The sequence below is a fragment of the Bombina bombina genome, chromosome 4, assembly GCF_027579735.1.
Source record: "Bombina bombina isolate aBomBom1 chromosome 4, aBomBom1.pri, whole genome shotgun sequence".
Classification (NCBI taxonomy): domain Eukaryota; kingdom Metazoa; phylum Chordata; class Amphibia; order Anura; family Bombinatoridae; genus Bombina; species Bombina bombina.
The window spans coordinates 255,996,151-256,017,646 of NC_069502.1; the positions used below are offsets into that span (position 1 = coordinate 255,996,151).

General features: G+C 39.8%; 1 protein-coding gene across 1 annotated transcript in view; it reads right to left on the reverse strand.

Moving 5' to 3' along the window:
• The window catches only part of LOC128657266 (rootletin-like), a 282,131-nt gene that overhangs the window by 77,456 nt on the left and 183,179 nt on the right, over positions 1–21,496 (reverse strand). The window contains exons 24-26 of the mRNA XM_053711546.1: positions 18,168–18,406; positions 15,028–15,187; positions 5,608–5,775 (exon numbers count right to left, since the gene is read on the reverse strand). Coding sequence (XP_053567521.1) covers positions 5,608–5,775; positions 15,028–15,187; positions 18,168–18,406 — 567 coding nt within the window. The remainder of the gene's footprint in view (positions 1–5,607; positions 5,776–15,027; positions 15,188–18,167; positions 18,407–21,496) is intronic.

Sequence of the window (21,496 nt, forward strand, 5' to 3'; positions counted from 1 at the left end):
TCTTTTAAAATGAGCGATGTTTAGCCTGGTCGCAACATCCATTGAAAGTATAGGGCACGCTAAAGGGATGTTGGCCGCTTTAAACAGCCTCTGAATAATCTGTTTTACAATGGACTTGTAATATAAAGTTGAGCGCTAATTTAAGCTCAGTCCAGCGATATTGATATCACACCCTGCGCTATCATTAGCGCTCTAGGCCTCTGTGTTTATAGCTTGGATTGAGAACTCTCCCTTTGGATGGTCCAGCCCAGTTTTAATTGTCCTCATGTTTTTCCTCTGCCCCTGTTAAAGGGACATCACATTACATAGTATATGCCAGCAATTAACCAATTTATTGCAAAACATCTGCATAAATGTTTTAAAAGGATTTAAACTGTTTTATAGGATCAAAAATATTACACTAAATGAAATAACATTCACTTCTGTAACACACCCCTTCATGTGAACACAACTGAAAAAAACCCATATTTCTTTACATGGTGCTAAATAAAGGATTTATGTCACTGAAAGACCTTTACAAACACATAAACATCAAGTCTGACATTTGCTCTGTGTAATACTGTAAGGCCGCTAGGTCTAAAAGTGCTCCTTTTAAATGAAATCAGCTCGACAGGATTTCTCATTATCTGATAGGAATTTAACGCACAAAAGTCACCATTCAATGCTTCCACACCTGGTTACCTACGAGGGAGGCAGCCAAGGGAATTCAAATGAAGTTAAAACTGGATTTTAAATTCTAGGTTTAAAAAGGACATTCTAGAGCAAAAAAAACTAAATGCTGTAATTTGTTACAGCTGTATTCTTTTGTGTACTGATCACAAGGAATTATTTTTAAAGGCATATCAGACTAACATTTTAAGAATAAAAAATGTACAATGTTGCAATATTGGTGCAATATTGGTGCATTATTTACTTTGCTCACTGTAATCTTCATGGATCGGATAAAGTATTCAATTATATTAGACTATTCTATTATCAAATGTATGTCTCTCTCTTGGTATCCTTTTTTTTTAAAAGCATACCTAGGTAGGCTCAGAAGAAACAATGTATGACCAGATGTGTTCAGCTAGCTCCCAGTAGTTTTGTCGCTTTGCAGCTGATTTTAGTCATGTGTTTAATCCCTTTGCAGATTTTTATTTTATGCTTCAGATAGATCATACAATTTTAAACAACTTTCCAATTTACTTTTATTATCTAATTTGCTTCACTCTCCTGGTATCCTTTGTTGAAGGATGAGTAATGCACTTCCGGGAGTAAGCTGAAAGCCATTGACAAGAAGCATATATGTGAAGCCACCAATCAGCAGCTTCTGAGTCTACCTAAGTATACTTTTCAACAAGGGATACAAAGAGAACAAAACAAATTAGATAAGAAATAAATTGAAAAGTTATTTAAAATTGTGTGCTCTATCTGAATCATAACATAAAAAAATGGGTTTCTGTCCCTTTAAATACAAATATGAAAGCAATGGTGCAATAATAATTTTCAGAGAAAAACTTGCCCAAAGTACCAGAGAATGTTTAGCATTTTTGCTATCACTCTGTTTAAACAGAAATAAAGCCTTTTTTTTATTTACCTATGGAAACTATATATATTTTTAAAGAGCACAAGATATTGATCTAGGCCCATTTTGGTATATTTCATGCCACTGTTTGGCCTCCAAATACGATAATTTTATGGCTGCAACTAACGATTATTTTCATAATCGATTAATCGGCCTTTTTTTTTCCGATTAATCGACTAATTGTATAAAAAATAAATAAATCATTTTTTTCCTATATTTAAAGTAAAATCTGCATACAAAGTGTTATAAATATAAACTTCAGACTAAAACTTTACAAATTTACATTAATAGAACTGTTGGTCCAATTTTTTAAGCAGCAGAACAAATTAGTAAGAGGTAGACTGTATATAACATTCTGTTATTCACTCTTTCAGAAATTTTGCATAAAAATGCAAAAATGTCCACATGCTCCTGGCTGAAGCTGGCTCTCTTTTGCAGCTATTTTGCCTGCAGCAGAGAAGAAGCACTCAGATGGTGTTGAGGTGCCTGAGATGCATAAGTAGGGTTTTGCCAATTTCACCAAGGTGGGCTATTTATGTTTATTAGCTCTCCACCAATGCAAGGGGCCTCTTAATAAAGTAAGCCTGTACTTCATTCTGACATAAAAATCTTTAAAGGGACACGGTACCCAAATTTTTTCTTTTGTAATTCAGAAAGAACATGCAATTTTAAGCAACTTTCTAATTTACTCCTATTATCAATTTTTCTTCGTTCTCTTGCTATCATTATTTGAAAAAGAAGGCATCTAAGCTTTTTTTTGGTTTCAGTACTCTGGACAGCACTTTTTTATTGGTGGATGAATTTATCCACCAATCAGCAAGGACAACCCAGGTTGTTCACCAAAAATGGGCCGGCATCTAAACTTACATTCTTGGATTTCAAATAAAGATACCAAGACAATGAAGAAAATTTGATAATAGGAGTAAATTAGAAAGTTGCTTAAAATTTCATGCTCAATCTGAATCACGAAAGAAAATTTTTGGGTACAGTGTCCCTTTAATATCTATATTCAATGGTAAACAACCAGCTATAAGGGGAAAAAACTCTAGTAACCTCTTAAAATAACAGATATATACTTACAGAGGTGGAATTTGGTACATATTACAATTAATTAAAAAATATAAAAAACAAAGGCAAAAGGACTAAAGACTATATATCAGTAACAGAAAACAGCCTTACACATTTATCTATAGAGTACATATAATCAGCAATATCAAGTGATCCACTAAAATTGTGTAAACAGGTAATAGTGACATCAATTCATATGACAAATGCCATCAATCTAGGGCATGGTGTAAATAATAAGCTCGGCACTATATCATGCAAAGCATAGTCCCAAATCACCTGATTTAATATAAACAATCTAAATGACACCTATTGTATTTCTGGGTTGCACATAAGACAGGAGTGGTTGTAAACTTAAAAAGAAACTTATAGTGTTCTGAAAAAGTGAAAAGTATATGTCCTTTAGTCTAAGGACATAACCATAAAACACAATATCATGTGCAGGAGCTCATTGGAGTAAAGCAACTGGTTTTCTGCACAGACAAACTAATTGCAAACCAACTAATCGATTATGAGATTCGCTGACAACTATTTTCATAATCTATTATTATCGATTATGCCGATTAGTTGTTGCAGCTTTTTCGCAAACTTTACATTTAGCACTGAAATTATTTATTATTATTATTTTTATTATACTTTATGAAGCGCCAACATATTCCGCAGCACTGTCCATGGGTACAATTCATTTAAATAAAACAATGATATAAAACTTGTAAGAGACAAGACAAAATTTACAAACACAGGAGGAAATGAGGGCCCTATTTCCCTGGGAACTTACAATCTAGAAGGGTAGGAGGTTGAGAAACAGGAGGTGAGGACTGCAAGATTGAGAAAGATGTTAATGCAGAGTTAGATGAAGGAAATGTTGTTAGGTAAGTGAAATTAATTTATTATTGAGTTGGGTGGTAGGCTTCTCTGAACAAAAAAAGTCTTCAGGGAGCATTTAAAGGACAAAAGATTAGGGCAAAGCCAGACAGGACGAGGGAGAGTGTTCCAGAGGGTAGGTGCTGCACGACAGAATTCCTGCAGTCTAGCATGGGAAGAGGCGATAATCGAAGATGTAAGGAGCAGGTCATTGTTGGATCTTAGTGGGCGAGCTGGAGTATACTTGTAGTGGGGAGCGGTGTTGGTGATAGCTTTGGATGTAAGAGTGAGAATTTTGAATTTAATTCTGCTGTGAATGGGGAGCCAATGAAGAGACTCGCAGAGAGGTGCAGCAGATACAGAGAGACAGGAAAGGTGGATTAGCCTGGTAGAGGCATTTAGGATGGATTGAAGGGGGGAGAGGCGGGAAAGAGGAAGGCCAGTAAGTAGGTTATTGCAGTAGTCAAGTCGGGAAATAACAAGGGAGCGGATTATTTGCTTTGTGGTGTTAGCGCTCAGAAAAGGGTGAATCTTGGAAATATTGTGTAGGTGGTTGCGGCAGGATGTCGAAAGTGATTGGATGTGGGGGACGAAGGATAGATTTGAGTCAAGTGTAACTTTGAGGCAGCGGACTTAAGGCGATGGGGAAATGGTGATGCCGTCAACAGGGATAGAGAAGTCAGAAGTCGGCAAAAAGCTTAAGGGGGGGATTAGAAGGAGCTCAGTCTTGGACATGTTAATCTTTAGGTAGTGAGAGGCCATCCAGGAAGAGATTCCAGATAAGCAGTCGCTGATATGAGAAAGGACAGAGGGAGAGCAGGGGTGGAGAGGTAGATCTGGGTGTCATCAGCATAGAGGTGATACTTGAAGCCATAACTGTTGATAAGTTTACCCAGTGAAGAAGTATAAATGGAGAACAGTAGAGGACCCAAAACAGGTCCTTGAGGTACTCCAACAGACAGAGGCATTGGAGAGGAAGGAAGAGTCGCCGACAAATGACACAGAGAAAGACCTGTGAGAAAGATAAGAGTGAATCCAAGAAAGAGCAGTGTCACAGAGGCCAAAACAGCTAAGGGTCTGTAGGAGGGGGTGGTCAACTGTGTCGAAGGCAGCTGAGAGGTCAAGTAAGATGAGTATAGAGTAGTGGCCAATACTTTTAGCAGAGAGAAGATCGTTAGTAACCTTGGCAGTCTCAGTTGAGTGTTTGGGGCGGAATCCAGATTGCAGGCGGTCAAGAAAGAAGTTGGTGCACAGGAAATGGGTTAGGCGATTGTAAACTAGTTTTTCAAGGAGTTTTGATGTAAGTGGAAGCAGTGATATGGGGCGGTAGCTTTCAGGATTTATAAGACAAATGGTTGTAAAAGCTTCTCTGGGATCCCCTTTGTTCAGAAACCGTAAGCATGCATGGCTTTGCCATTGTTTTTTGGCAATTAAAAGGCCGCTAATTGCAGCTGTACACTGATTTCTAAAATGCCTGGGAGTGAAGGGGTTAATCAGCTGTTCAGCTGTAAGGATATTTGCTGTAGTATAGAAACTGTCCTCCCACCCCCTGATACCTATCTGATCCCTCTTTAGTTTTTTTTTTTAGTTTTTTTTAAAATTAATGTTGTGTAGGGAACCCTCCTCCCTCTCAATGCTCCCCACCATGTTTGTTACTGGCAACTAATCAAAGTATTTAACGTCCATTTTACTGATGCTAATTGATTATACATGCAATGTATCTACCAACCTTTGTCTATATACACCTCAAACATTTGTATGTTATTTCTTCTATAAATATAGTGGTACATTAGGAGCACCACAAACAAATTACACTGACATTTGTGCCATTTTCTCCTTGAAAGGGCCATTATAGTGTTAAAATGACGTGATAATAACCCATTACAGCACGCAATTTTAATACTAGTGAAGCTGTAATGCTATGTGTTTAAACCTCCGCAAAAGGGGTTAAACACATCCTTAATGCCCTGCTCGGGCCCACAGAGCACTGCTGGTCCTGAGCGGAAACTTCCACTGATCCAATCAGCAACACTCATGGCATGACCCAGCTGTGTAACTAGTGCTGCTGATTGGATCAGGGGTTTTTGTAATAATGTAATATCATTGTGACCCACCTCTCTGCGTGCAGCTTCTCTCGCTGCTTCATTCTCAGTGATGCGCTGTCTCAGCTCTAGAGACTCCCTCCGGCTTTGTTGTTCTTTCTGTTCCTCCTGCTGTATTCGGGCCTGTAGCTCTGCTACCTCCTGCTCTTTCTGGCTACTTTCTCCTCCAAGAGTCTTCACCTATATGTAAATAATGAGCGAGTAAAATCAGGAAACGTTTCAACTTCCTCCTTCTATAAAAACTTTTCTTTCCTATGACATGGAGAGTCCATAACGTCTTTCCAATTACTAGTGGGATATTCAACTCCTAGCCAGCAGGAGGAGGCAAAGAGCACCCCAGCAGGAGGCAAAGAGCACCCCAGCAAACCTGTTAAGTGTAACTGCCTTACCCATAACCCCCAGTCATTCTCTTTGCCTCTGTTAATGGAGGTTGTGCAAAGTTGGTGTCTGAAGAAATGTAATCCTTTTATGGGTGCTTTTCCCTGCAAGCAAGGATTGAGTAAGAGTAGTGGGGCTTTTAGCAGTTAAAAGGCTGCAAGGAAGTATTTGCTTTACTTTTAACACTTTGCTACCCCTTTTGTAGAAAGCCAGAGTTGGTTACTCTCTTCTTTCTTTTCCTACAGGTCTATGACAGGGAGTGAAAAGCCTGCCACACCTAAGGATCAGCAGCTATCATGCAATTAGATCTAAGGTAAGTGCTTTTGCCTTCTAGGTACAGAAGGACTGCAGCACTTAAGAGGTTAATCCTCGTTTTTAAACAGATCCTTTCTGGGACTTAATAATCCTTATAGCTTAAGGATTCATATTTAGGACACAATATTTCTCTTAATCAAATATGGCACTTACTAGTCCTAAAGCCCATGTACACGGGCCATTTTTTGCAGTACAGCGGTCCCACCCCTTGCTCTCTCTCTCTATCCCCCCCTCTCTTTTGCTCTCTTTCTCCCCTCTCTTTTGCTCTCTCCCCTCTCTTTTACTCTCTCTCTCCCCTCTCTTTTACTCTCTCTCTCTCTCCCCTCTCTTTTGCTCTCTCTCTCCCCCCTCTCTTTTGCTCTCTCTCTCCCCCCTCTCTTTTGCTCTCTCTCTCCCCCCTCTCTTTTGCTCTCTCTCCCCCCTCTCTTTTGCTCTCTCTCTCCCCCCTCTCTTTTGCTCTCTCTCCCCCCTCTCTTTTGCTCTCTCTCCCCCCTCTCTTTTGCTCTCTCTTCCCCCTCTCTTTTGCTCTCTCTCTTCCCCCTCTCTTTTGCTCTCTCTCTCCCCCCTCTGTTTTGCTCTTTCTCTCTCCCCCTCTCTTTTTGCTCTCTCTCCCCCCTCTCTTTTGCTCTCTCCCCCCACTCTTTTGCTCTCTCTCTCTCCTCTCTTTTGCTCTCTCTCCCTCTCCTTTGCTCTCTCTCCCCCTCTTTTGCTGTCTCTCTCCCTCTCTTTTGCTCTCTCTCTTTCTCCTCTCCTTTGCTCTCTCTCTCCTCTCGTTTGCTCTCTCTCTCCTCTCTTTTGCTGTCTCTCTCCCTCTATTTTGCTCTCTCTCCCCCTCTCTTTTGTGCTCTTTCCCCCTCTCTTTTGCGCACTCTCCCCCTCTCTTTTGTGCTCTCTCCCCCTCTCTTTTGTGCTCTCTCCCCCTCTCTTTTGCGCTCTCTCCCCCTCTCTTTTGCGCTCTCTCCCCCTCTCTTTTGCACTCTCTCCCCCTCTCTTTTGTGCTCTCTCCCCCTCTCTTTTGCTCTCTCTCCCCCCTCTCTTTTGCTCTCTCTCACCCTCCTCTCTTTTCTGCTCTCTCCCCCCTCTCTTTTGTGCTCTCTCCCCCCTCTCTTTTGTGCTATCTCCCCCCTCGCTTTTGTACTCTCTCCCCCTCTTTTGTGCTCTCTTCCCCTCTCTTTTGCGCTCTCTCCCCCTCTCTTTTGCGCTCTTTCCCCCTCTCTTTTGTGCTCTCTCCCCCTCTCTTTTGTGCTCTCTCCCCCCTCTCTTTTGTGCACTCTCCCCCTCTCTTTTGCTGTCTCTCTCCCTTTCTTTATCCCCCCTCTTCTGCTCTCTCTCCCACGCCCACGTTGCACCCGCCCAGCCATGCCCACTCCACCACACACTGACGCCAGATGCCAGGTCAGTTGGAAGGCCAGGTGTGTTTGTCCTCGCACGCTGTCTCTACTGCGCATGACAGATTTTGACAAACACACTTGGCCTTTTATTATATAAAATTAGTATGAGCAGGACACCTTGGTTAAGGGATGTAGGAGGTTAAAAATGAGGATACCCTTTATTTCTTAACCTTTTCACTCCTCATTATTTTTGATGTGAAGTTTATTTTATTTAATAGCCTAACTTGAGGGCTTTTATATGTTCTAGACGTTTGTCTGATATACAAGGGAAAATCTTTGTTGATTAATACGGAAAGCCGTTTTTTAAACTGCCGGCATTTTCACGCATTTCTTTCTCTGATGAAAATATCTGCGCAGTTAATATCGGTCCCGATCACATGACCCACACTTCCGGTTTCATGGAGTGGAGCAGTTGTAGACGATTGCGATCTTGTGCTTCTGAGCAAAGGATTTACAGTTAGAAGTTTTTTCTTATGCCTGCTTTTAGTCTTCTTCTATCCGGATCATTTCAGAGGAGAGGAAATCTCTACAAGGAGTTTCGTTTTTCCTCTTACTAGTGGGGTGTCTTTCTGGCTGGTAGGAGCCTCAGGCAATCTGTTTTTGTTCTTTAACGTCTTTGATATTTATTTTCATTTTATGCACCATGAATAATTAATTTGGTATTATACACACTGAATAATAACTTTGATAAATACATTTTTTATTTTTTACTAGTGGGACCTTTTAACTCCATAGCATGGACTCTGAATCAGCCCATTTCTATGGATAAATGTTTATTATGCTTAGAGTCTCAAATTGTTCTTCCTATGCAATTTTGCTCCTCTTGTTTAGCTAAAACCTTAAAATTTAAGGATAAATTACTCCCTTCTGAGCCAACTGTCTCTCAAGATTATGCTGTGTGTGACATGCCTCAGCTTTCTCCTCAAATGTCCCAAGCCTTAGTTGTTTCTCATACTGTGCCTTCTGTGTCCTCTCAACCTCCTGGGGGTGTTTATTTACCTGGGGATTTTGCCACTCAGGTTTCCTCTGCTATTACAGCGGCTTTAAGAGAAAATCTAAATGTTTGCCTGATACAAAGGTTCCTGACTCTAGAATTGCATTAGCCACTCTTAATCAGTTGTCTGATGAGGAAAATTCTTCAATAGCTTCAGAAGGTTAGATTTCAGACTTTGACACTGAAAAATCTTCAGAATCTAAAGAAGTAAATTTTAGATTTAAGCTTGAACACCTCCGGTTACTATTGAAGGAGGTCCTAGCTACGCTAGACAACTCTGAACCTTCGGTTGCTGCCAACCCTACTAAGTCTTCTAAACTGGATAGAGTTTATGATTCTCCATCTTCTGAGGAAGTTTTTCCTGTTTCAAGGAAGATGTCTGAAATTATAGCTCAGGAATGGGATAAGCCAGGGGTTCCTTTTTCCCCTTCCCCTGTTTTTAAAAAGATGTTTCCTGTTGCTGACTCTATTCGTGACTTGTGGCGCACTGTACCTAAGGTTGAAGGTGCTATTTCAACTCTTGCTAAGAGAACTACCATTCCTATAGAGTATAGTTGCTCTTTTAAGGACCCAATGGACAAGAAGCTAGAGGCTTAATTAAAAAAAGATGTATGTTCATCAATGACTACAGTGGGGCCCTCTAAAGGCTCAGGGTCTGTGGTCTCGGGAAGAGTCCTCTCTCCCCATAAACATCTTGGAGTTGAGAGCTATCTCTAATGCTCTATCAGCGCGGCCTCAACTGTGGTGGGTCCGGTTTATAAGATTCCAAACGGACAACATCACCTCAGTGGCTTACATCAACCACCAGGGAGGGACTCGGGACTCGGAGTTCCTTAGCCATGAAGGAGGTGATTGTCTTCTATCTGCCATCCACATCCCAGGAGTGGACAACTGGGAAGCGGATTTTCTGAGCAGACAGACCTTTCATCCCGGGGAGTGGGCTCTCCATCCGTAAGTGTTCTCTCAAATAACCCTTAAGTGGGGGGGTTCCAGAGTTGCATCTGATGGCGTCCCGACAAAACGCCAAGGTTCCAAGGTACGGTTCAAGGTCAAGAGATCCTCAGGCCATTCTGATAGATGCTCTAGCGGTTCCTTGGAGGTTTTCTCTGGCATATCTGTTACCTCCGTTTGCTCTCCTTCCACGAGTCATCGCTCATATCATACAGGAGAGAGCATCTGTAATTCTAGTAGCTCCTGCATGGCCTCGCAGGATCTGGTTCGCGGATCTGGTAAGGATGTCATCTCTACCTCCTTGGAGGTTACTTTTGAGGAAAGACCTTCTAATTCAGGGTCCATTCCTCCATCCAAACCTAGAACGTGGTTTTTCTGAATCAGTCATAGAAACAATGATTCAGGCTCGAAAACCAGTAACTCGCAAGATTTACCATAAGACATGGTGTAAATATCTTTATTGGTGTGATTTTCCTGGAGCCGGGTGAGGATTCTCTGAATTTTGTTTTTTCTTCAGGATGGCCTGGATAAGGGTTTATCGGTCAGTACTTTAAAGGGTCAGATTTCTGCGTTATCTATCATTTTACACAAACGTCTTGCAGATCTACCAGATGTTCAATCCTTTGTACAGGCACTGGTTGAAATCAAACCTGTGTTTAAACCTGTTGCTCCCCTGTGGAGCCTTAATTTAGTTCTCAAAGCTTTGCAGCAGGCTCCGTTTGAGCCAATGCACGTTGATAATATAAAAATGTTATCCTGAAAAGTTTTGTTTCTTGTTGCCATTTCTTCCGCTTGCAAAGTATCTGAGCTTTCAGCTTTATAGTTCAAAGGAATATGTCTAAAATTATAGCTCAGGAATGGGAAAAGCCAGGGGTTCCTTTTCCCCCTTCCTCTGTTTTTAAAAAGATGTTTCCTGTTGCTGACTCTATTATTGACTTGTGGCGCACTGTACCTAAGGTTGAAGGACCTATTTCAAGTCTTGCTAAGAGAGCTACCATTCCTATATAGGATAGTTGCTCTTTTAAGGACCCAAAGGACAAGAAGCTAGAGGTATACTTAAAAAAGATGTATGTTCATCAAGGACTACAGTTGCAACCAGCAGCGAGTATTGCTACGGTTGCGGGAGCTGCATCTTATTGGTGTGATGCATTGTCTGATCTCATTACATAGTACACTACAGTAGAGGAGATCCAGGATAGGATCAAAGCTCTCAAATTGGCCAATACTTTTATCCGTGATGCCAATATGCAGATAGTTTGTCTGGGAACTAAAATATCTAGCTTCACGTTACTAGCTTGCATGGCTCTGTGGTTAAAATCTTGGTCTGCCAATGTTTCTTCTAAGGCCAAGCTTTTGGCTTTACCCTACAAGGGAAAGACGTTGTTTGGACCTGGCCTAGCAGAGATCATTTCAGAGATTACAGGTGGAAAGGGATCATTGCTACCTCAGAACAAGAACAATAGACCTAGAGGTCGTCAGACCATTAATTTTCGTTCCTTTCTTAACTTTAAGTGACCAAAGTCCTCCTTTTCCTCTTCCAAACCAGATCAACCCAGATCTTCTTGGAAATCCAACCAGCCCTGGAACAAGGGAAAACAAAACAAAAAGCCTTCTGCTGACTCTAAATCAGCATGAAGGTTCCGCCCCCGATCCCAGTGTGGATCTGGTGGGGTGAAGGCTTTCTCTTTTTCGTCAAGCCTGGATACGAGACTTCCCAGACCCTTGGACGGTGGACATAATATCCCAGGGTTACAGGATGGGATTCAAGTCTTCCCCTCCAAGGGGCAGATTTCTCCTGTAAAGACTTTCCTCAAACCAAATAAAGAAGGAGGCCTTCTTAAACTGTGTAAAAGACCTATTTTCTCTGGGAGTTATTGTTCCTGTCCCTCTAGCAGAACAGGGTCTAGGATTCTATTTAAATCTATTTGTGGTTCCCAAAAAGGAGGGAAATTTTCGCCCCATTCTAGACCTCAAGTGTCTCAACAAATTCCTCAGGGTTCTGTCGTTCAAGATGGAAACTATTCATTCCATTCTTCCTTTGGTACAGGAATGTCAGTTTATGACGACCATAGACCTAAAGGATGCATACCTTCATCTTTCCATTCACAGGGAACACCATCAGTATCTGAGGATTGCCTTTCTGGACAAGCACTTCCAATTTATTGCTCTTCCATTTGGTCTAGACCCGGCTCCCAGAATATTCACAAAGATTCTGGGGGCACTATTGGCTGTGATCAGATCCCAGGGAATAGATGTGGCGCCTTATCTTGACAACATCTTGGTTCAGGCGTCATCTTTTCAACTAGCCCAATCTCATACAGAGATGCTGTTGTCTTTTCTTCATTCTAATGGGTGGAAGGTGAATTGGAAAAAAGTAATCTTGTTCCATCTACCAAGGTGTGTTTTCTAGGGACTATAATAGATTCCCTGTCCATGAAGATTTTTTTGACAGAGATCAGAAAAGACAAGCTTCTTGCTTCCTGCTTTTCTCTCCAGTCTGCCTTTCGTCCATCTGTAGCCCAATGCATAGAGGTGATTGGCCTGATGGTGGCATCCATGGACATCATTCCTTTTGCACGGTTCCATTTTCGACCGCTGCAGCTTTGGAACGGAGATCATTCGGATTTATCTCAGAGGATAAATCTGGACCCTCTAACAAGAGACTCTCTCTCTCATGGTGGCTGTCACAGGATTATCTGTCTCGGGGCACTTGTTTTCTGAGACCTTCTTGGGAAATTGTGACTACAGATGCCAGCCTGTCAGGCTGGGGAGCTGTTTGGGGCCCTCTAAAGGCTCAGGGCCTGTGATGTCGGGAATAGTCCTCTCTCCCCATAAACATCTTGGAGTTGAGAGCTATCTTCAATGCTTTATCAGCATGGTCTCAACTGTCGTTGGTCCGGTTTATAAGATTACAATCGGACAAAATCACCTCAGTGGCTTACATCAACCACCAGAGAGGGACTCTGAGTTCCTTACCCATGAAGGAGGTGACTCACATTCTTCAGTGGGCGGAAGACCGCAATTGTCTTCTGTCATCCACATCCCAGGAGTGGACAACTGGGAAGCGGATTTTCTGAGCAGACAGACCTTTCATCCCGGGGAGTGAGCTCTCCATCCGGAAGTGTTCTCTGTGTCCTGACAAAACGTCAGGTCAAGGTCAAGAGATCCTCAGGCCTTTCTGATAGATGCTCTAGCGGTTCCTTGGAGGTTTTCTCTGGCTTATCTGTTTCCTCCGTTTGCTCTCCTTCCACGAGTCATCGTTCGTATCAAACAGGAGAGAGCAGCAGTGATTATAATAGCTCCTGCATGGCCTCACAGGATCTGATTTGCGGATCTGGTACCGATGTCATCTCTACCTCCTTGGAGGTTACCTCTGAGGAAAGATCTTCTAATTCAGGGTCCTTTCCTCCATCTAAACCTAGATTCTCTGAAGCTAACTGTTTGGAGATTGAACGCTTAGTTCTGTCCAAACGGGGTTTTTCTGAAGCGGTCATAGAAACTATGATTCCGGCTCAAAAACCAGTTACTCGCAAGATTTACCATAAGATATGGCGTAAATATCTTTATTGATGTGAATCTAAGGGATTTTCCTGGAGCCGGTAAGGATTCCCCGAATTTTGTTTTTTCTTCAGGATAGCCTGGATAAGGGTTTATCGGTCAGCACTCTAAAGGGTCAGATTTCTGCGTTATCTATCCTTTTACACAAACTTCTGGCAGATCTACCAGATGTTCAATCCTTTGTACAGGCACTGGTTAGAATCAGACCTGTGTTTAAACCTGTTGCTCCCCGTGGAGCCTTAGTTTAGTTCTCAAAGTTTTGCAGCAGGCTCTGTTTGAGCCAATGCACGTTGTTGATATAAAACTGTTATCCTGGAAAGTTTTGTTTCTTGTTGCCATTTCTTCAGCTCGCAGAGTATCTGGGCTTTCAGCTTTACAGTGTGATTCTCCCTACCTTATTTTTCATGCTGATAAGGTGGTTCTTCGTACCAAATTGGGTTTTCTCCCTAAGGTGGTTTCGGATCGAAACATTAATCAGGAAATTGTTGTTCCTTCATTTTGTCCTAACCCTTCTTCTCAAAAGGAATGTCTCTTGCATAACTTGGATGTTGTGCCGGTTCAAATTTTTTTTTACAAGCCACAAAAGATTTTAGGCGATCTTCTGCCCTGTTTGTTGTTTTTTCTGATAAGCGTAAGGGTCAGAAGGCCATTTCTACTACTCTGTCTCTCTGGTTGAGAAGTTTGATTCGTTTGGAGTATGAGAAAGGTTCTACAAGCGGTGGTGCCTTCTGTTTAGGTCCTCCTGCCTTTTTCTCCCTGTTTCCTCTAACTAGGTTATTGGTTTCCACTAGTAATTGGAATTACGTTGTGGACTCTCAATGTCATAGGAAAGAAAACAAAATGTATGCTTACCTGATAAATGTATTTATTTCCGGACATGGAGGGTCCACGACCCCACCCTCTTTTCTTTTTATGAATTGGCAGGTGTTTCTTCCTTTTCCATTTCCTTCGGGTGAATGACTGGGGGTTATGGGTAAGGCAGTTACACTTAACAGCTTTGCTGGGGTGCTCTTTGCCTCCTCCTGCTGGCCAGGAGTTGAATATTCCACTAGTAATTGGAATGACGTCGTGGACTCTCCATGCCCGGAAATAAATACATTTATCAAGTAAGCATAAATCTTGTTTTTATATTTTCAGCATTCAAATAAACAAAGCACCTGGGGTAGGGGTAACATTAAGAACCAATAAAACTGTGTAAAGATGGACATGGAGTGGCCCTTAAAGGGACAGTGTACTATAAAATTAGTTTCCCCTTGCATGAGCTTTCATTGACAAGCTGCAGAGTAAAAAATGTAGGTGAAATTGTTCCTTTAGGTTTATTTTCCTATATCAAATAGTTGTTTTTGCTATTTGAAACTAAACCCATTTCAATGGGCTGGGCTTTTAGGGAGAGCAGACAACTTTACCTAATCTTTATTTCTATGCACAATTGCTTCATTAAACTATCTCTTTCTGTTTACACAAAACCCAGAAATTAAAAATTTTAATTTTAAAACCTATCTCTCCAATCCCCACTGGGAGTGTAATTTTTTTTTGGCAGCTTCATGTTTACATAGCTTTTCTAACCAGTATTTAATTGCTAAAATTTTCAGTATAGGTGGGGATACAAAAGACAAAAACAGCTATTGCTAATGATAAATTAAAGCAAACAAGCTATTTATAAACAATTTAATACACCCAGTAGGTAAAATGGAATACATTAAAGGTAAGAAACGGTTACAGTATCACTTTTCTTTAGTGAAGATCCTAATAAATTAGTAACACACATAAACATAATCTATTTTTTAAGATTTATAAAAACAGTTGCAATGATCATTTGGTAATAACCATATGGCTGATACGCACCTGTCTGCGCAGCTCTTGCAGCTGTCTGCGAGCCTCTATATGGGAACGTTCCACGTCTCGTAGACTTGCTCTCAGCTGAGCAGAATCCCGCTCTGCACATGACTTTGTCTCCTGCAGGGCCACCATGCGCTGCTGCTTTTCCTCCAATGCAATCTGCAGGCTGATGTGAAAAGAAAGGAGATTAACATCCAGACAGAGACTAAGATAATATGAAAAATTGAAAAGTAAGAATGTAAGTTTAGAAGCCGGCCCATTTTAGGTTCACAACCTGGGTTGTTCTTGCACCAATAACAAGTGCTGTCCAAGGTTCTGAACCTAACATTGACTGGCTCCTTAGCTTAGATGCCTTCTTTCTCAAATAAAGATAGCAAGAGAACAAAGAAAAATTGATTATAGAAAGTTGCTTAAAATGTTATGCTCTATCTGAATCATGAAAGAAAAAAAGATTGGGTTTAGTATCCCTTTAAGCAGCCAATCAAGATGCTAGTCCCAGGACTTGCAAGGTAGAGCACATCTGGCATGTGCAACACATTCATGTTATTTTCCTCCTCAGTTTAAGGAAGTGAAGTATGAAATCTTGCAAGATGTCAGTGAAATCTGTGTAATCACAAGTGTAATTACAAAAATGCTAAAGTGTGACATCAGCACCAATTAAAGGAACATGAAACCCCAAATTTTTCTTTCATGATTTACATAGTGCATGCAACTTTTAAAAAACAATCTAATTTGTTTTGTATTCTTGGTATCCTTTGATTAAAAGCACACCTAGGTAGGTTCAGGAATAGTGATGCACTACTAGTAGCTGATTGGTGGCTGCACATATATGCCTTTTGTCATTGGCTCACAAGATTTATTCAGCTAACTCTCAGTAGTGTACTGCTGCTCCTTCAACAAGAGATACTAAGAGAATAAAGCAAATTTGATAATAGAAGTAAATTATAAAACTGCATGCTGTATCTAAATCACGAAAATAAAAATTTTGGGTTTCATTTCCCTTTAAGCTGAATGGGTTTTTTTTTTCCCCCCAACATTCAGCTAACAGTAGATGAAGTATAACTGTTGACATAGCACTTAATATTGTGACTTTAAAAGGACAGTAAACATACAAAATAATGTTATATAATTCTGCACATAGTGCAGAATTATATAACATTATCTTAGCAGCACCTTTATCAATCTAAAGCATTTCTTGTTTTTTTTTTATCCCAAAGTTGGACTCCGCTCAAGATTCTACTGAACAGGTCTTGTTGTTCAAAAGCTCTTCGATCGAGCCATTGAAGTGAATGTAGCTCGCTCCCTCTCTGATCTGGTAGTGGGAGCATGCTACATTCATTTCAATGCCTAGTCACAGCGCGCCTGTGAAGTGCATTTGAAAAATAAGACCCGCTCAGTAGAACCTTGAGCGGAGTCCAACTTTGGGATAAAAAAATCAGGAAATGCTTTAGATTTATAAAGGTGCCGCTAAGATAATGTTATATAATTCTGCACCATGTGCAGAATTATAAAACATTATTTTGTATGTTTACTGTCCCTTTAAGATAGAGGTGTTCAGATTATATTTCCTTGTCAGCTTTTTACAATTATTCTGTTTCTATTTCAAGTGATTTAGCTTATGGGTATTATGTCCCTTTAAGCTGTAACCTTTTGGCTGTTGGAAAGGAAAGAAACTGCTAAGTATCACTCCCTTACCCACAACCCCCAGTCATTCACTTTGCCTTCGGTGCATGGAGGAGGTGAAGTTTAGGTGTCTTAATAAAAATTTTGATTTCATCTACAAGCAAGTTTTAGGGTATAGCCGTATTCCATATCATTCCTTGCAGTGGTGGTTTTAAAGCAGTTAGGAACTTGTAAAGAGGTACTTACTGCGTTTTCCTAACAATTGCTGCCCTAGTTTAGAAAGCCAGAGTTGGCTACTCTGGTCTTTTTTTTCAAAGGTCTCTGTGAGGAACTGTGTCCTCTCATACCTTGTAACTGTCTACATGCCGGCCAGTGGAGCAGGTAAGTGCTTTTTCTTCCAGTTGGGGAGACCACTTAAAGGGACACTGAACCCAAATTTTTTCTTTTGTGATTTTGAGAATGCAATATTAAGAAACTTTCTAATTTACTCCTATTATCAAAATGTCTTTATTCTCTTGGTATCTTTATTGAAATGCAAGAATTTACGTTTAGATGACGGCCCATTTTTGGTGAACAACCTAGGTTGTTCTTGCTGATTGGTGATTTAATTCACCCACCAATAAACAAGTACTCTACAGGGTACTGAACCAAAAAAATAGCTTAGATTCCCTTTTCAAATAAAGATAGCAAGAGAATGAAGAAAAAAAATTATAATAGGAGTAAATTAGAAAGTTGCTTAAAATTGCATGCTCTATCTGAATCATGGAAGAAAAAATTTGGGTTCAGTGTCCCTTTAACAAATTAAAAGGCACTGCTTTTTTATTGGGACATAGATAATCCTGTTGTATGGGTATCATGTGTGAGACTAACATTTAAACTCTTTTAAAAAGAAAGGGTAAAATGTTTTTATTAGGCTTTATTTTCTGACACATATTTACTTGATAAAACAATATAAGTTTATTCTGAAAGTAAGGCTGAATTTTCTATATCAGCAGCTTATTTATTTCCCCATTGCTTTAAAATAAAACGATGCAACCTTTTAAACTGTCGGGTTTGAAAAAACGGTTATTTCTGGTACTTAGTGTACCAGGAAGTAGTGCCTCTCTGTGTCGCAGCAGTAATTTGAGCTCGGCAGTTGCGGTCACATGAACGGCTTTACTTCATAATGTTTCTGAGGAAAAAGTTGTTTTTCTCCATATATATGAGAGATATTATTAGTACTGTAGTTGGCTTTGTAATGTTTTTAAATTTTGATGATTTTTTATTTATGTGACTTTAGAAGGTGATTAAATTATATTTGGGTATATTGTTTTTTAGTGCTTATGTATTACAATTGTATATTTTCTGATACTCTTTATTAGACAGAACACAAATTTATGTACTTATATTTCAATGGTTACGTAAGGTTAGTTTATAACTTGGGGGATAAGTAGTTGGTAACCCTTTTCCCCTAAGTATCTTTTTCATACATATATATATATATATATATATATATAACAAGCTCATTATCATATACCATTTACCTGCTTCTCTCTGCCTCTGTCTTCTTGATGGATGCTCTAAGTTCGGTATTTGAGCGCTGAAGAGTTTCTCTTTCACGAGACTGGTCTCCAAGTTCCCGGCGCAGCTCAAGAGCCTCTTTTCTCTGCACTTCACAGGTTTCTTCTGTCTCACGGAGCACTCTCTGCACCTCTATGATATCCTTTCTCAAACTATCGCGAGAATCCTCAGCCATCCGCAGCTGAGTTCTCAGCTCCTCCACCTTTATGGCAATTAACCAATCAATCTATCAATCTGTCATGTTACACCATGAAAACAACACCTAGGTATTTATACATTTTATTATCGTTAATGCTTAAAGGGACACTAAATTCAAAATTAAACTTTCATGACTCGGATAAAAATGCACTTTTAAAAGACTTTCCAATGTAATTATATTATCAAATTGTGCACAGTCTGTTTAGCTCCTACTGAGCACATGCACAGTGTATACAAATATGAGTCTGTGATAGGCTGATAGCTGTCACATGATACAGAGGGCCGATAACTCCATAAAATAAATCTTACTATCTAATATTGAAACATTAAGCAATATAAATTGGTTGTGCCCCTAAACTGTAGATAAATACACAGCCGCCAATTATCAACTGCATTATCATACATAACATGACTACTAACTTGCTGTAGGCGCTGAAGAAGCTGAACATACTACTATGTGGATGGGCAAGGCACTTGGTATGATTATTTAATCATATAGCATTACCAGATAGATAAATACATTTTTGAGGGACATATTTTTCAATCAATTTAGTTTATTTTCTCAACCTCTTGACACAGGGGCACCAACAATCCTCTGATACACTACCCTGAATTATAAACCATTAAGTCTAGCCCAGTATTGTTATTGTTTAAAAATATAGATAATCTCTTTATAACCCATTCCCCAGTATTGCATAACCAACATGGTTATAGTAATATATTTTTTACTTCTGTGATTACCTGGTATCTAAGCCTCTGCAGGCTGCCCCCTTATCCTAGTGCTATATACAGATTTGCATTTTAGCCAATCGGTGCTGACTCATTTGTAACTCCACAGGAGTGAGCACAATGTTATCTATATGACACACATTAAAGTGATAGTAAACTTTCCCCTTTATCTAAACAGATCCGTAATGTTAGCAATATTTTAGATGCAGTTTAATTCATCAGTTGTAATGTAAATGCGCTAGAACTCACTTTTTAATGTACAGATCAAATTCAAATACCCTGCACTCCGGCCGCCCACTTCAAAATTAATATTTTGTTGAGCTAACGGTTTGAACTGTTCTACAATCAGCACTTTAGCCATATGGCACTTTTGTTGTAGCTAGGGTACAGATTGGAAAATAATTCAAACCGTAAGCTCAACAAAAAAAATTACTTTTGAACTGGGCAGCCAGAGCGTAGGGAATTTGAATTTCAGCACTACTTTAAAAAATAAGTTATAGCACATCTTCATTGCAACTGATCAATTAAACTACATCTAAAATATCTCTAACATTGTGTATCTGTTTAGACAAACAGGAAAGTTTACTATCAATTTAACTAGCACTGTCTAACTGTGAAAAGCTAATAAAATGCACTTAGATAAAGGCGGCCTGCAATTGGCTTAGAAACCTTGAGAGATTTAGAGTTTTTTTAAAGTATATTAATATAACAATGTTAGTTGTGCAAAGATGGGGCATGAGTAGTAAAGGCGTTGTCTTTCTTTTTAAACAATAAATCATTTGGAAGAGGCTGTCTCTGGGGGATTTTGGGACCATTAAGCCTCAGTTTTTATCCACCCATTCAATGTGTTAAACAATAATTGTCTGCTCTTTTGGGAAAAGCCAAACATTTTAGTGTATAAGTTGGATCATATAGAGTGTTCCTTTTTAAATACATTTGCACATCTGTAAAGCTGCAGTGCTCCACCCCTTCCTATACAATATCCAGAGCACTACCACTATCATTTTTAACCCCATACTCCTTTGTCACTGGTATAAAATACTGGGGTCAATTAACCCACTACACACTAATGAAACACAATGAAACCCCGGTACCATTGAGCACTAGTAGAAAATACTAAAGGGTTAACTTTCCATGCTGGTGTATATAAGACACAGCTATTTACACTTGTGGCAACCTTATATATTAGAACCCTTCCACTGAAATAAAAATTATGATTGTACTACCCCTAAATCACACTGACTATTAACCCCTTTACATTTCCTATTAACCCTATCCTACTGATGTAATTAACCCCTGCTCCCCCAATGCAAATTTTTTTTTCTTACAGCCGAAGATCTTATTTCGATTTACAAACTTAGCCCACCTTAGAAACCCCTCTCACTCAAGGGATTTTTTCTGACTTGAAAAACATATACTCTAACATGATTTTCGAACAAAAGGGCTCACAGAGTGATGGGGACTGGCTGATACAAAAGGTGAGTGAGCAGATGTTAATAGCTCGGAGCAGAAGAGGGCCACAGATGTGCCTCGTTAAGACTTAAGGGTGACTGAGGAATGAGATGCAGGGGTTTGGAAGGTAAAAAGAGAATACTTTTTCTTTTTCCATTCTGGTGGAGGGTCTGGGGAGGTTAGCTGCAACTGAATACGGCACGCAGCTGTGAGAAAGACTACTTTGTTATGCTCAGTCACAGAAACACACACAGTGCTCTAAAGAGTCTACATTTTGTATTTATTGTTGGAAATCTAAAGCATTTAGTTACAATTAAAATCCAACAATGAAGAAACTGTGTAAAGAAATCATTATATCTACATAACAGTGTAGCCAACATGCACTGTTGTAGTTTGAAACACAACGTTTTTCTATCATGATTTAGATAAAGCATGCAATTTTAAACAACTTTCCAACTGACTTCTGTCATCTAATTTGCTTCATTCTCTTATTATCCTTTGTTGGAGGAGCAGCAATGCACTACTGTTAGCTGAAAGCTAGTGACAAGATGCATATATGTGCAGCCACCAATCAGCAGCTTCTGAGCCTATATATTTTTCAACAAAGGATACAAACAGAAGAAAAAAAGTTAGATAATAGAAATACATTGGAAAGTTGTTTAAAACTGCATGCTCTATCTGAATCATGAGAGAGAAAAAATGAGTTTCATGTCCCTTTAAGCTGCTGAAAACATACAAAAGGGAGAAAAATAAAGTGTATTTACCACACTGCAGTAAGTTCCAGCAGCAGTGGCAGAACCAAGATGGGAATCATATCCAAAAACAAAAATCCTCTCAGTGTATTCATTAAAAGAAAAAAATACTTTATTCCATACATTTATGTGCATATTCTCCATTTAAAATGGATGTTTTA